This window comes from Mesoplodon densirostris, chromosome 19 (assembly GCF_025265405.1).
Source record: "Mesoplodon densirostris isolate mMesDen1 chromosome 19, mMesDen1 primary haplotype, whole genome shotgun sequence".
In the NCBI taxonomy this organism is placed as follows: Eukaryota; Metazoa; Chordata; class Mammalia; order Artiodactyla; family Ziphiidae; genus Mesoplodon; species Mesoplodon densirostris.
The window spans coordinates 16,325,320-16,341,573 of NC_082679.1; the positions used below are offsets into that span (position 1 = coordinate 16,325,320).

A 16,254-nucleotide genomic window follows, 5' to 3' on the forward strand; every position below is an offset into this window, starting at 1 on the left:
ATAGCTTCCAAAATGTCAAGGTCATGAAAGGCAAGGAAAGACTGGGGAAATGTCACAGATTGGAGGAGACTAAGGAGCCAGGATGACTAAATGCGAAGTGTGGTCCTGGATTGGATCCTGGACCAAGAAAACGACAGGAGAGGAAAAAAATGGGGAAATTCAAATAAATTCTCTAAGTTAGTTCATAATGTCATATCCATGTTAATTTCTTGAATTTGATCATTGAACTGTGGTAATGTAAGAGAGTGTCCTTATTCATAGAAGACACATGCCTAAGTATTTATGGATAGACAAGCATCCTGTCTCTAACTTACTCTCAAATGATTCAGCCAAAATCTATCTATCTATCTATCATCTATCTATCTATCTATCTAGCACAGACGTGGTCAAGTTGTTAAATTTAGGTGAAGGGTAGGCAGGAGTTCATTTTACCATCCCTGTAACTTGTAGGTCTAAAATATTTAATATAAAGCATTGAAAATTAACATAACAAAACTAAGAAATGAGAAAAACAAGTGAGACAGGGACCAGAGAAGGAGAGTCCCTGAGTTTTGACAGAGGTCTGCACAGTATCACAGGTCAGCCCTCTGCCTCCAGTGATGGTGCCTCAGTCTCTCCATCTGTGACTTAGGTTGTGGGCTTCCCTAGTCTGTACAGGCATGACTGCATATCTGCCCCAGGCCCTGGACACAGCGAGGGGCACCAGATGAGTTCCCAATGACAGACTTCCTGAGAGCCTGGCTGGTGCTCCAAGTTTGCAAGTGAATGTTCCCAACCACTCAAAGAGATAAATCCTGTTTCAATCCAACAGTGACTATTGAGCATCTATTGTGTGTCTGAGAGCACTGTTCTGGGTGCTGTGTATACAGCAGCAAACACAACCAAGTCCCGGTCTTCCCTCTCATGGGACAAGATTGACACCAAACAAATGAGATACAATGTCAGGTTGGGATAAAGGGTGTGTGTAAACAGAGTGAGGGGATGGAGCCTGATGGGGATGCAGTATTATAACTGAGGACGCTCTGAAGAGGTGACATATGAGCTGAGACTTGGAGGTGAGAAAAAGCCATGCTGACATCTAAGGAAGAGGGTACCAGGCAGAAGGAACTGCAGGTGCAAAGGCCCTGGGGCAGGAATGACCTTGGCCTGTACAAAGCACAGCAAGGCCAGTGCCAACGGCTTGGCAGTAGAGACAGCTGGGGCAGGTGAGCTGGGGCCAGAGCTTGCAGGAGTGATTTTGGAGTTTATTCTGAGTGAGAAGGGAAGCCCTTGGAGGGTTGTAAGCAGAGGAGTAACACAAGCTGTTTTACACATGTGACTGAGAGAGAGAAGCCCCCCGTGAACGAGTGGACTCATTGTAAGGGCAGTGAGTGTGACTTCAGCCCTGCCTCCTCTCTTGGGGTTTCCTGTAGCTGGGTGGTGGTGGGGAGAGGCTCCAGCTGCTCCCAGGTGACCTGCCCCAGAAGAGAAGGACATCGCCAAAGCAATTATCTTATCAGATCTACCCACACTTGCCCCTGGAGACACGTCCACCCTGTGAGGCCCAAGCATGAGAATATCAAGGACCTGCCATTCCACCAGGCCAGCCCCTCACGTCTGCCCATGGAGATCCCTGACTGGAGGGCTTTCGAGGGGGTTCCCAGACCTCAAACCTGGCACTAAGCACCAAGTTCAAAAAGTCCTTTCCCCACTTTGCACCGTGGTTTCCCCACCTGGGCAGGTTGGGGTGGGGACAGGGGAATGATTGAGGGCTGTGATGGCTGTAGCTGGAGTATGGCATGCCTCTGGGGTCCTCTGAGCCTCAGTTTCCCCCTCTGCACAATGGGAATAATAGTGCTGCCTTCACAGGGGTTTCTTGCAAGGACCCATGAGATCACATATGTGTAGTACCTGGCACATGTTTGGCAGTGCTGCTGTGAAGTGTGAGTGTTTTCATTGATGGTACCATATGAGAGCCAGGCTCCGGGGTCAAACCTGGGCTGGAATCCTGTCCCTGATACTTAGTCATCGCAACCTTAGGCAAAGTCCTTGACCTCTCTGTGCCTCAGTTTCCCCATCTGTACAATGGGGGCTAATAAGAGAACGTAACTTTGCAGGGCTGTCGTGAGGAGCTAAGTAAGCATTCAAGCAAAGCGCACAGGGCAGAGCCAGCACTGAGCAAGTGCTCTGAACTGACAGCTATTACAGCGACTGCTGTGAGCACCCTGCCCCCCACCCCTCCTCCAGGTGTCTGGCGCCTGCTATTTGGCTTAACAGGGGACACTCTGCAGCCAATCTGCCTGGTTCTGAGTCCTGCCTCCCACGTCCTAGCTTGGGGACATGGGCAAGTGACTTCACTCCTCTGTGCCTCAGTCTCCCCATCTGTAAGGGGAGTGGGTAAGAATGGCACTCACCTCAAAGGGTAGTTGTGAGGTTAAATAAATTAATATGTGAAAGCCCTTAGCACAGTGCCAGGCACATAATGAGCACCATATGTTTGCTATTCCTCTTGTTAGTACAGCTATTCCCAGTGGTTCCCTGATCTCAGTGACAGGTTGCGATGGGGTCTGGGCAGGTAGAGCAGCCCAGTAGGGAATGCCCAAGCTGCCCAGGCCTGGAGGTCACCCCAAGGAGCCCCGTGATCAGCTGTAATCAGGTCCGCCCTGCTCCACCTCCTCTCTCCCTGGGTATATCAGGGCTGGTCCAGGTCCCAGTTCTGTCTCCGGCAAAGGAGGGTGGCTACACCGGGCACCATGGGGAAGGCAGTGAGTAGGGTCAGGGGTCGGGGGGTGGAGGTTGGAGGCAGGGGTTCCAGAGGGACCTAATGCCTTCCCCGTCTCCCAACCCCTAGGAGAATTATGAGCTGTACCAGGTAGAGCTGGGTCCTGGTCCCAGTGGGGACGTGGCAGCCAAGATGAGCAAGAAGAAGGCGGGCAGTGGAGGGGGCAAGAGGAAGGAGAAACTGGAGAACATGAAGAAGGAGATGGAGATTGTGAGCAGAGGCCCCAGGGGGCCTGGTGGGGTGGGGGGCTGGGTGGGGCTGGGCAAGGGCAGGGGTGGGGACCCACGAGACAGTGAGTGTTGTGCCTTCTCCATGTAGAACGACCACCAGCTGTCAGTGCCCGAGCTGGAACAGAAATACCAGACCAGTGCGACCAAGGTGAGCTGGGGCAGAGGGAGGGGTGGGTATAGGAAAGAGGAGCCAGGGGTGGGGGGCGCGGGGTCGGGGGGAGAGAGAGAGAGGGAGGGAGGGAGAGAGGTGGGGGAGAGAGAGAGGGAGGGAGAGAGGGAGGGAGGGAGGGAGAGAGAGAGAGAGAGAGGGAGGGAGGGAGAGAGAGAGAGAGAGAAAGAGAGAGAGAGGGAAACACATTAGAAAGGGCCAAACAGACCAAACAGAGAGAGAAGGTAAGAGAAGCAGATAAAAAGAGACAGAAGAGAGACAGAAACAGCAGGAAGAAAGACACCGAGAGAAAGGTGGGAGAGAAGAGAGAGACACAAAGAAGGGATGGGGAGAGGGGCGGCAACAAAGACGGAGAAAGAAAGAGGCGCAAGGCAAGGGGCGGGGCAGGGAGAGGGAGGCAGGGAAAGGGAGCTCTCACTGATGAGAGGAGAGTCCTTAGTGACCACCAAGACCCTCTCCTCCCGCCCCCAGGGCCTGTCTGCCAGCCTGGCCGCCGAGCTGCTGCTGCGGGACGGGCCCAACGCCCTGAGGCCGCCGCGGGGCACCCCCGAGTACGTCAAGTTCGCCCGGCAGCTGGCGGGCGGTCTGCAGTGCCTCATGTGGGTGGCCGCTGCCATCTGCCTCATTGCCTTTGCCATCCAGGCCAGCGAGGGCGACCTCACCACGGACGACAATGTGAGTGGCGGGTGCTGGGGCCAGACATGGGACACAGGGACCTGGGGGACAGAGGACATTGAGCATAGGACTCATAACACGAATGACATATGATGGGGATATAGAGAGGTGGAAAACATCTCTAAGACATGGGTCATGGGGGCCGAAGGACACTGGGATATGATACAGACCCAAGGACATAGGTCACAGGGGACACAGGGGAGACTGTGTCACAGAGATAGAGGACGTAAGCAGGGATACAAAGACATAGACATGCAACACTTAAGATATGGGACTTGGGAAACAGAGGGCATGGGACAGGCCAAGGACAGAGGGCACAGGGGACACTGGGACTCACACATGGGGACACAAGACTCAAGACACAGTGCATGGAGAGACATAAGATATTAGACATGGGAGCACAGAGACATAGAGAATAGTGAGATGCAGGACAGGAGGACATTGGATATATGACCGGGGTCAGGACAAGGGACATGGGGATGTAGGGACATGTGACATTGGACAGAGGCTTGAAAAGTCTTAAGACATGTGACACAGAACGGGGACTCAAGAGTACATAGACAGGGGGAGACATCGGACGTAGGCACCTGGAATTTGAGACATGGGACACTGGTCATGGAGGACACAGAAAACGAAGCATGAGATCTGCAGCACACGTGGAAGTGGGGACGTGAGGGCACAGGAGCTGTTCGATACAGGGGACACAGAGGATGGCACACAGATGATGAAAACACAGAATATGAACCTTGGAACACAGGGAATTTAGGACACGGGAACATGGAACAGAGGACTGTGGGGAACGCAAGACTTGGGGGGCACAGGAAAATGGAACACATACCACCAAGGTGCATGGTGACATGGGGCACAAGTCATAGGGTATGGGGCCACAGAGCCAGAGGAAATGGGATGTATGGACACAGGCACATAAGACACACAGAATACAGGGCAGTTGAATGTGGGATATGAAGAACATGGGGACAGGGACACAGGTCACAGGAAATAGTGCCTGAGGCTTCCTAGTAGAGTGGGGGAAAACCACGGAGGTGACCTTGGAGGAAAACTACCAGGGCACCAGAGAGCAGGCAGGTGGCCTCAGGCAGGGAGCTTCCAGCACCGAGTCATAACCCAGCCCCGCTCCACCTCCACCAGCTGTACCTGGCACTGGCCCTCATTGCTGTGGTTGTGGTCACTGGCTGCTTCGGCTACTATCAGGAGTTTAAGAGCACCAACATCATCGCCAGCTTCAAGAACCTTGTGCCCCAGGTGGGTCCCCAGCCCCTGGCCACTTGAGGTTCCAAGTCTCCACATGGGCACTGGCAGTCTCCTGGCATCTCTCTGTGGCCCCTCCCATCAGGCCCAGCCTGCCCTTCATCCCTGGCCTCCATCTCTCCCCACAGGTCCTCACCTCTCCCCACTTTTCACCTCCCCGCCTCCCCACCGCATGCAGCAACTTCTACCCCCATTCCCTACGCCGCTCAACTCTGGTGCTCTTGCCCCACAGCAAGCAACGGTGATCCGAGATGGCGACAAGTTCCAGATCAACGCAGATCAGCTGGTGGTGGGCGACCTGGTGGAGATGAAAGGCGGAGATCGAGTGCCAGCTGACATCCGCATCCTGCAGGCCCAGGGCTGCAAGGTGGACAACTCCTCGCTGACTGGAGAGTCTGAGCCGCAGACCCGCTCACCTGAGTGCACGCACGAGAGCCCCCTGGAGACCCGCAACATCGCCTTCTTCTCCACCATGTGCCTTGAGGGTCCGTGAGGTCCCCACCCACCCACCCGGCTGACCACGCTGCCTCCACTGCCCCCTTCTGCTTCCTTCTGAGACACACTGCCTCTCTACGTCGCATGACTGCCAACTCTTCGGGTCACACTGCCTCTCTAGCTCCCATTATTGCCACCCCCTTCCCAGGTCACGCTGCCCCCGCTACCTTCCATGACTGCCCCTCCTTTGGTTCACGCCGCTGTGCGCGCCCCCAGTGCTGCCCACCCAGCGCTGAGTCACCCTCTTGGCCCCACTGCAGGCACCGCGCAGGGCCTGGTGGTGAGCACCGGCGACCGCACCATCATCGGGCGCATCGCATCACTGGCCTCGGGAGTAGAAAATGAGAAGACACCCATCGCTATCGAAATTGAACATTTTGTGGACATCATCGCGGGCCTGGCCATCCTCTTTGGTGCCACATTTTTCATAGTGGCCATGTGCATTGGTTACACCTTCCTGCGGGCCATGGTCTTCTTCATGGCCATTGTGGTAGCCTATGTGCCTGAGGGGCTGCTGGCCACTGTCACGGTGAGTTGGGGAAGCAGAAGAGCAGTGCAGTGAGCTGAGAGGCCTGTCCCTCTGTCTGTGCGTTCATCCGGGCTTCCCTCCATCCTCTCCCTCTCTGTCCATCTATCCATTTTGCTCCCATCCACCCACCCACCTTCCCGTCATCCATCCTCCCCCATCCTCCCCCCATCCTCCCCCCATCCTCTCCCCCATCCCCATCTGTCCACTTATCCCATCCATTCAGGAACCGCCCACCCCCCCGGGGCTACTCTGGGCCATGTCCTGTGCCACACGCTGAGGACTCAGAGATGAACAGGCAGGGACTTTGACAGGAGGAGGCTGAGGTCCAGTGTTGAAGGCTGTGGGTAGCCTTCAAGAGTCAGCACTCAGTCCAGGGCCAGCCCAAGAGGAGGCTCAGGGAATGTTAGTTTTCTCATTTTGATTGTGCTGATAAGAGAAATTATAGAATCTCAGCTAGGGCAGCTTAGAGCAGGGCCTGGCTATGTATATCTGGTGGACAGATAGGGGAGGCATCCCAAGTGGAAAGCACAGGCTGGACAAAAGCTTGGAGGCAAGAAAAAGCCTACCCTTTGCAGGGGGATGCTGCATACGCAGTACTGTGGCGAGGGTAAAGGATCCCCGGTGCCTGGAGAGGAGGGAAGTGGGACTGGGAGCAAGGCCTGGTCCCCACGCCTGCATTCCTCACCCTTCCCGCAGGTCTGCCTGTCCCTGACAGCCAAGCGGCTGGCCAGCAAGAACTGTGTAGTCAAGAACTTGGAAGCAGTGGAGACACTGGGCTCCACGTCAGTGATCTGCTCTGACAAGACGGGGACCCTCACTCAGAACCGCATGACTGTGTCCCATCTGTGGTTCGACAACCACATCCACTCGGCTGACACTACAGAAGACCAGTCAGGTGTGGGGGTGGGAGGAGACAGCAGCTGGGCGGGATCCGGTAGATGGTGGAGACCTAGCGGGGAGCTCTGCGGTTCCTGAAGGGAGCGTGGGGAGGGCTTTGCATTAATGGAGAGGGGGCTCCCTCTGATCAGGCGAAGGGCTGCGTCCTGGGTCTAGGGAGGGGGCTAAGCTGCAAGTCTGTGAAGGGGCTTGGTACTTACTGGGTCTCATGGGAGACGATAGTGAGTCTGGAGAGAAAGCTCCGTCCTGGGGTATGAGGAGTTGTTTGGGTCCCACCCAGGTCTGGGGCGGGGATCCAGTCCTGATTCCGGGGGGCGGGGCTCGGTTCTGGTATGGGAGAGCTCCTTCGCGGCCCCAGCCTGGATTCCTGACCTCCAGGGCAGACGTTTGACCAGTCCTCGGAGACGTGGCGGGCGTTGTGCCGCGTGCTCACCCTGTGTAATCGTGCTGCCTTCAAGTCGGGCCAGGACGCAGTGCCCGTGCCCAAGGTGAGAGCCGGGGCGCTCGGGGGAGGGGATACCCGGAGCCTCCTGGTGCAGCCGGGAGCGCTCCTGACACCGGCCTGCGTTCCCAGCGCATCGTGATCGGGGACGCGTCGGAGACTGCGCTGCTGAAGTTCTCGGAGCTGACGCTGGGCAATGCCATGGGCTACCGCGAGCGCTTCCCCAAAGTCTGCGAGATCCCCTTCAACTCCACCAACAAGTTCCAGGTGTGCACCAGCCGCGGCCGGCCCCGCCCACGGTCCGGTCCCGCCCACAACAAGCCCTGCCCACTGCAGGCCCCACCCACATTCAGGACTGGCCTGCGGCTGGGCTTCACTCTTAGTCCCCTCCCTCTCCACAGCCAAACCCCACCCACATCTCCCGTCCCGCCCACAGCCGAACCCCACCGAGGTCCCGGGCGCTCCGCCCACTCTCAGCTGTCAGGCCCTCGGTGGGGAGAAGCTTCTAATCCAAATCCCACCCCAGTCCAACTCCGACCCAAATTCCGCCCGTTCCCCACGCCCAGTCCCCTAACTAGGCCCCTAGGTCCGCCCCAAACCTCAGCCTCTACCAAGGACCTGCCCACCAAGCAAGCCCCTCACCCTCGGTCCCAGCCTGACCTTTCCAGGGCTATTTCGGCAGCGCTTGGGCGCCGTCAGCCCCTCCGTTCCCCAAGCCCCGCCCCTCCCTCTTGACCTCGCCCACAACACCGCCTCCTCCTCCGCCCACAGTTGTCCATCCACACCCTGGAGGACCCGCGCGACCCGAGGCACGTGCTTGTAATGAAGGGGGCCCCAGAGCGCGTCCTGGAGCGCTGTAGCTCCATCCTCATCAAGGGCCAGGAGCTGCCGCTGGATGAGCAATGGCGCGAGGCCTTCCAGACTGCCTACCTCAGCCTGGGAGGCCTGGGCGAACGCGTCCTGGGTGAGACCCCCAAGCCAGGGTAGCGGTTAAACCCGCGTGCGAGGAGGCGCTAGCACGGAGCCTGCCCGACCTTCCCGGCCCAGCCCTGACCCTGACCTTTCCCATCCTTGCTTGACAGTTGACCTGCCCCAGTCTACACGCCCAGCTTTGACTTTCCCTCTCTCAGTCCTGAACACTGTCCTCAATGCCTACCTTGACCCAACCTCTCCCAACCTGTTCTCACCTGGGTCTTACCTATCCTGACCCAACCTGTGATCCCTTGATTTTCCCCAGCTCTTGCCCCAGCTGATGACCTGCCCTTGCTTTCTTTCACCTCTGCCTTTCAGCGTCCTCCTCTTGACCCTTTGACCTCCCCCCCAACCCCCGCCAATTTTTGTCTCGACTCCTTAAACTTCCCTAACCCCTGCCTCAACTCCGGAAGGCACAAACCTGTGGTCCAATTTCTGGATCTTCCACTTTACTTGGTGTGTGACCTCTGGCAAGAAACGTCCCTTCTCTAAACCTGTTTCATCATTTGCAAGATGAGGATGCTAGTAGCCTCACAGAGTGGTTGTGGGGATGGATTCAGATACAGTTGTCCCTCAGTATCTATGGGGACTGGTTCCAGGACACCCACCACACTCCCCCACACCCTTACCCGACAGATACCAAAATCTGCAGATGTTCAAATCCCTTATGTAAAATGGTGGAGTATTTGCATATAACCCATGCACTTCCTTCCATATACTTAAAATCGTCTCTAGATTACCTATAATGGCTAATACAATGTAAATGCTCTGTAAGTAGCTGTCAGTGTGTGGCAAATTCAAGTTTTACTTCTTGGAATATTCTGGAATTTTTTCCGGAATATTTTTGATCCACAGTTGGTTAAGTCTGCGGATGTGGAACCTGTGGATACAGAGGGTTAATTGTAATGTGAATGAAGGATTCAGCACAGGGTCAGGCATCCATAGGTGCTTGGTGCAAGGCACCTGGTCATTTTACTCATCACCTGGCCTTGCTATGAAAGGGTTCACCCAGGACTCCTCTCTGACTTCCCTGTTTTCTGGTCAGGCTTCTGCCAGCTCTACCTGAGTGAGAAGGACTACCCGCATGGCTATGCCTTTGACGTGGAGGACATGAACTTTCCATCCAGTGGCCTGTGCTTTGCGGGACTTGTATCCATGATAGACCCACCCCGGGCCACTGTTCCTGATGCTGTGCTCAAGTGCCGCACAGCAGGCATCCGGGTATGTCCCTGGGGAGAGGACCAGGCAGGGGTGAGAACAGAGGATGGCAGTATTTGGGGATGAGGGACCCTGTGACAGAAACCCACCCGAAAATGGCTTGAACCACAAAGGAATATATTGGCTCAAGAACTGAAAAGTTCTGGGGAATGAAGCTTCAGGTATAGCTGGATCCAGGAGTTCAATGTCTTTAGGAACTTGCCTCTCTCCACATCTCAGCTCTGCTTTTCTCTCTGCTGGCTTTATTCTCAAGCAGTTCTCCATTGTGGTGGACAAAGATGACGACCCTCCAGCAGCTCCAACTAACGTCCCACCTGTTTAGCCGCTCCACCAAAAAAAGAATGCCTCTCTGACAGTTGTACCAGATTGAGTCACATGTTCATCCCTGAACCAATCACTGTGGTTGGGGCTGGGGGATGTCCACTGGGGAGGACAGGGAGAGTGGGTTAATCTGAAGGGGCCAAGGGTCTGCTGGTTCCCCTTACAGGTGATCATGGTGACAGGTGACCACCCCATCACAGCCAAGGCCATTGCATCCAGTGTGGGCATCATCTCGGAAGGCAGTGAGACAGTGGAGGACATCGCTTCCCGCCTCCGTGTGCCCGTGGACCAGGTTAACAGGAAGTAAGCCCCCTTCAGCCTTCCTCCTGGTTCTTCCCACACCCCACACAGACTGAGGCCCCAGCGATGCCCTCCCACCTCCCTCTCTAGGGATGCCCGCGCCTGTGTGATCAATGGCATGCAGCTGAAGGACATGGACCCATCAGAGCTGGTCGAGGCACTGCGTACCCACCCTGAGATGGTGTTTGCTCGTACCAGCCCCCAGCAGAAGCTGGTGATTGTGGAGAGCTGCCAGCGACTGGTGCGACCCTGCTGATGAAGTCAGGCAGGTGGGCTTGGCTGGCCCTGGGCTGCCCTCTCACTGACCAACCTCCCACCTGTACCCACTGCCTGCAGGGTGCAATCGTGGCTGTGACGGGGGATGGTGTGAATGACTCCCCAGCCCTGAAGAAGGCAGACATTGGCGTGGCCATGGGCATTGCCGGCTCGGATGCTGCTAAAAATGCAGCCGACATGATCCTGCTGGATGACAACTTTGCCTCCATTGTGACAGGCGTGGAGCAGGGTCCGGGCTGGGTCAGAGATGGGGGCAGGCAGTGTGGGCACAGGAGGAAATGGGCTCTGAGGAGACTGAGGTGCCTGCTGTACTCCCACAGGCCGACTGATCTTTGACAACCTGAAAAAGTCCATCGCCTACACACTGACCAAGAACATCCCTGAACTGACGCCGTACCTTATTTACATCACCGTCAGCGTGCCCCTGCCCCTCGGGTGCATCACCATCCTCTTCATAGAACTCTGTACCGACATCGTGAGTCTACATGATGCCCCAGTGCCCCCCACCCACACAGTGCCCAGAGACATATGCCCACAGACAGGTGTGATGGACAGAGACCACCACGGAAAGTCTTGGACTCAGAGTGATACAGATGTGTGTATACCAGACAGCCAGATGTGGACACACAGGCAGGCAGGAAAGTAGCCACGGACAGAATTACAGACGGGGACACATAGGTGGACACTCAGATAGGCAGGGACAGGTTCATGGACACACATGGACTCAGATACGGACACTCAGACAAACAGAGATTTTACAGACATGGATATCTGGCCAAACTTGGATCACAGACAGACATCCCTCGACAGACATGGACAGATAAACAGCATCAGATAGACTCCAAGGCAGAGAGACAGAAAAGATCCTCAGATCCAGCCACAAATGCAGCCAGATGCATGGCCATGTCACGTCTTTATTCAACAGCACTTCCATAATGTCTGCTCTGGGCCAGGCACACATTAATTACTTAATTTTGTCCTCATAACTACTCTATGAGATGAGCTTTATTTCTTTATCATACCCATTTTACTGATGAGCTAATTGAGGCTTAGACAGCTTGAGCGGCTTGCCCCAGGTCACACAGCTAATAAGTGGCACAGCAGGGATTCAAGCCCAGGTACTCAGGTACCCCAGCACCTCTGCCCTCAGTCAGTACGCTCTGTTGCCACTCTGTGTCCACAAACAGATGGGGTGGGGGGCAGGGAGGAGGACACATGTACGCAGAGAGACAGAAGAGATTCAGAGATAGAGAGTGACAAAGGGAGATATAGAGACAGGAACACAGAGACAAAAAAGCAGAGGCACAGTCACAGAGAAAGAGACTGGAGATGGGGACAAAGAAATGAAGAAAGTCAGGGACAGAAAGAGAGAAAGAGCGCACAGCAGGGGAACAGGCCAAGACCAGAGGACCCCAGAGAAGAAACAGAGAGGAGGAGGACGGAGAGGAGGGGGGCCGAGAAAGGCAGAGACAGAGAACGCCCAATAGCAGAGATAATGCAGATGCTCTGATGGAGATGGACACCAAGACAGGTGGGCACACACATGTGGACTGGACATGCCGGCATTCCTGACAAGGGCCAGCCGGACCCAGGCCGTCCAGGCAGGTGTGGCTGTGTGGCCACCGTGGGTCCTGCCTCCTAACCTCACTTGTCCCTGCCCACTGCAGCGGGGAGGGGGGCTCCAGAGAGTCAGGGACAGGGGCCCAGGCGAGCCATCAACCCCAGTTCCTTCCACTCCCGGCCAGTTCCCCTCTGTGTCCCTGGCGTACGAGAAGGCCGAGAGTGACATCATGCACCTGCGTCCACGGAACCCGAAGCGTGACCGATTGGTCAACGAGCCCCTGGCTGCCTACTCCTACTTCCAGATCGGTGCGTGCCCGGGGGCGGGGCGCGGGCTCCCCTGCAGGGCTGCTCGCCTGCTGTGGAGTCTCTAACGGGGGCTCTGCCTTGTTCTGGATCTTGGTGTCTGCATTTGATCCTGGGTCTCTGTCATTCTCTGAGTCCTTGTCTGCACACAATGGTCTCTGTGGTCCCCAGTGTCTCTTCTCTGTCCCAGGCCTCATTCTCCACGACCCTGTCTCTGGGTCACTGCCTCCTGTCTTTTTTGGGTTCTCTGGGTGCGTCTCTGTTCCTGCCTCTCTCTGCGCCCTGTCTCTTGTGTCCCTGTCGATCTCTCTTGGAGTCCTTGTCTCTGTGTCTGTCTCTCCATGTCTGTCACTGTGTTCTTGTCTGTCTCCATGCCACTGTTTCTGTGTTCCTGTCTCTGTGTGTGTGTCCCTGACCCTGTCTCTCTGTGTCTCCATCTCTGTCTCCCTGTGCCTCCTTGCCTCTCTCCCAGGTGCCATCCAGTCATTTGCTGGCTTCACTGACTACTTCACGGCCATGGCCCAGGAGGGCTGGTTCCCTTTGCTGTGTGTGGGGCTCCGGCCATATTGGGAGAACCACCACCTACAAGATCTGCAGGACAGCTATGGCCAGGAGTGGGTGAGCCCCTGCCCCATCCCATGAGTCCCGTGACTCATGGGATGCCACCTACCTTGAGTGTGGCCCACACTCATTCCTCCACGTGTGACTGAGCTCAGCCAGAGCCTCCCAGACACCCAGGCTCTCTGCCAGTTCTGGGGTGAGGGGCCTTTCCCACCACTGTCCTGAGCTCCGAACTCCTGCTTCTGATGACCCCAGCTGCAGATGGGTCCTCTCTGCCCTGAAAGCAACACATCGTCTCAGGTGTGGAGCCAGGACCCCCACCCCCATTCTGTTATTTTCCCCGCAGCATCACTTACACAGAGCATTTGCATGTATGGCTGACTTGAGTGGAAGTCTGGAGCACAGAGAGGCTAGATCTGGCTAGCAGGCGTGTTTAGTTTGCCCTATAGAGCGACAGATCAGGATATTCCCCTTAAACATTTACTGTCATGGTTAAGAATATAGATCTTAGAGCCAAACTGCTTGGATTCATTGTCTGCCACTGCTCCCCACAGCTGTGTGACCCTGGGCAAGGTATTTTGCCTCTCTGTGCCTCAGTTTGCCCACCTGTAAAGTGGAGAGCATACTAATATACTGATACTATCTCAGTGATTTTCACCGCGGTGATTTTCACAGTGTGGTCCCCAGACCAGCAGCATCACCTGGGAACTTGTTTGAAATGTAGATTCTCAGTTTCCCCCTCAGACCTCTGGGATCAGAAACTCTGGGGGTGGGGCTTGTGTTTTAACCAGTTCTTCTGGGGATTCTGATGTATGTTGAAGTTTGAATACCACCAATCCATCTCTTAGGATTATTAGGAGGATTAAATGAGATAATACATGTGAAACACTTGGGACCTGGAGCATAGTAAGTGTTCCTTACACAATTAATTGATATGTATAAAAATAGTTATACTGGGCCTCCCTGGTGGCGCAGTGGTTGAGAGTCCGCCTGCCGATGCAGGGGATACGGGTTCGTGCCCCGGTCTGGGAGGATCCCATATGCCGCGGAGCGGCTGGGCCCGTGAGCCATGGCCGCTGGGCCTGCGCATCCGGAGCCTGTGCTCCGCAACGGGAGAGGCCACAACAGTGAGAGGCCCGCATACCGCAAAAAAAAAAAAAAAAAAAAAGTTATACTGAAGAAGTGGACTGAATAGTGGCTACTCCCTTTGAAAGGGCATGTGTCGTGTTCCTCAAAGGCCCACCTGGCCCACTTTGGTCATTTTTGCCATCTGCCCTGGTCCTGGAGTCACTGGACTTTGAAAATCCTGCCTCAGGATTCGAATTCCCTTTTCCCAGGTGCCTCCTTTCAGGTGCCCAGAACATTCTACATCACTCTTTTCATTATGAAAGCAACTGGCCTGGCCTACCGCTTGCCCAGGCAGTGACGGCCAAGCTGCACTAGACCAGGTTTCTAGGCCCCGCACTCTGGGGCCCTGCAAACGTGGCAGATCCTGCATCTCTCCTCTGCCCCCAACCCAGCCTCTGACGCAAGGGAAGGAGCATTTAGGGGCTCGTGGCCCTAGGCCCTGCATGCCCGGCTGCCTGCAGAGGCTCTCTGCCTGGGTTCAGGCTGTTTGTGTTCTCTCCTGGCCCACAGACGTTCGGGCAGCGCCTGTACCAGCAGTACACCTGTTACACCGTGTTCTTCATCAGCATTGAGATGTGCCAGATTGCCGACGTCCTCATCCGCAAGACACGCCGCCTCTCTGCCTTCCAGCAGGGCTTCTTCAGGTGTCCCCAGCTGGCCCCAGCCCCGCCCCCACCCTGCCCTCCGAGCCCTGGTTGCAACTCCCAGTAGGCCCTGACCAGGGCTTACTGCAGCCAGCAAACCCCAGCACTGCATGTGCTGATGCGCCCGTGCAGGTGCTACCGTTCCTTATCAATAGCGGCCAATAGCTCCCACCTCATGCCTCTCAACTGTCCCGTCTATGTTTCACCAGCTGACGGGGTGGTGCTGACAGGGTCGGTGTCCACTGTTGGAGAGGTGCGGGCCGTGCCAGTGTTCGGTGTTTAGAACATCTCCCTGCTGCTGCTATCTGGCCTCCTCTGACCCAGTACCCTGATTCCCATCCGGTCCCCCACTCCTCATGGCCTATCTTTGTCCCGTGTCTGCCAGCCTGAGCCTCTCCCGTCCTGCCCCACCTGCAGGAACAGGATCCTGGTGATCGCCATCGTGTTCCAGGTCTGCATCGGCTGCTTCCTGTGCTACTGCCCTGGAATGCCCAACATCTTCAACTTCATGCCCATTCGGTGAGGGGGTTATGAGCTGCATCGGGGTGGGCCTGCAGGACACAGACCTGGGGATAGCCTTGACCTTGCCATCTCGCCTGTGCCTCAGGTTCCAGTGGTGGCTGGTCCCCATGCCCTTTGGCCTCCTCATCTTCGTCTATGATGAGATCCGGAAACTTGGAGTTCGCTGCTGCCCAGGGAGTGAGTGTGGAGACTGGGGACCTGGGGACGGAGGGCTGAAACTTTCTCAGAGCAGCGGCCCTGAACTTTGATTTCCAATACTTGACCTCCAAGCCCTTGACCCTCCATATCAAACTACCACTGAGCTATAACCTCTGAGCCCCTGGCTCCCCCCAACCCCAGCCCCGCCCCGAATCCCCCAAGCACTGAGTCTCCTTTCTTTCTCTCTCCCAGGCTGGTGGGACCAGGAACTCTACTACTAGAAGGACTGCTGCCTTCAAGCCATCCTCGAATCCACCACAGTAGGGGTGGGGGTGGGGGACACATGGGACCCTCCGGACAGCCACCAAAACATCTGAGCAGTCAAGAGTCCCAGCCCCACCTGCGTCTGCTCTTGTGGCCCACGGCAACTCAACCTTGGGGTGACCCTCCCCACTCCCCTTCCCCACCCACCCTCCCGGAGGAGCAGTCCCTAGGCCCAGTCCTCTGAGCTGGCCTCAGGGAAGCCCCCTCCTGAATGGTGGGGGGACTTTGAAGGGGAGTGGGAACTAGCAGTTCCTGTGATGTGGCTCTGTCCTTAGGACTCCAGGCCGGCAAGAGGGCTGCTTGGGGGGTCTTTAAAAACACACTCATGTCTGCATGATAGTAATAAACCAGCTCACGTCCACTGTGTTTTTATTCAGTGCTGAGCATTGTCTTATTAAGTGTTTTTTCATGAGCCCCTTTGATCTCCCACAGTCCTACAACTTAGGGGCTATTTGTTCCCGGCTGTATCTCCAGTTTCTAGAACACAGCCTGGCACATAGTAGGTTCTCAGTAAACA

General features: G+C 55.9%; 1 protein-coding gene across 1 annotated transcript; it reads left to right on the forward strand.

Annotated features, from left to right (window-relative positions):
* Positions 1–2,732: 2,732 nt before the first annotated feature.
* Positions 2,733–15,694, forward strand: ATP4A (ATPase H+/K+ transporting subunit alpha). The gene is made up of 22 exons (XM_060084804.1): positions 2,733–2,744; positions 2,831–2,971; positions 3,080–3,139; positions 3,632–3,835; positions 4,985–5,098; positions 5,337–5,589; positions 5,860–6,128; positions 6,825–7,023; positions 7,404–7,513; positions 7,600–7,734; positions 8,239–8,431; positions 9,485–9,660; positions 10,145–10,281; positions 10,369–10,519; positions 10,615–10,783; positions 10,875–11,029; positions 12,300–12,423; positions 12,893–13,038; positions 14,620–14,753; positions 15,171–15,272; positions 15,361–15,452; positions 15,666–15,694. The coding sequence occupies exons 1-22, from the start codon at positions 2,733–2,735 to the stop codon at positions 15,692–15,694; spliced, it is 3,105 nt and encodes a 1,034-aa protein (XP_059940787.1).
* The last annotated feature ends 560 nt before the right edge of the window (positions 15,695–16,254 follow it).

Bases quoted from the DNA above. Each gene is read 5' to 3' on its own strand.
- ATP4A (XM_060084804.1), top strand. The intron at 3,140-3,631 runs GTGAGCTGGGGC...TCCCGCCCCCAG, and splicing joins ACCAGACCAGTGCGACCAAG to GGCCTGTCTGCCAGCCTGGC. The intron at 5,099-5,336 runs GTGGGTCCCCAG...CTTGCCCCACAG, and splicing joins TCAAGAACCTTGTGCCCCAG to CAAGCAACGGTGATCCGAGA.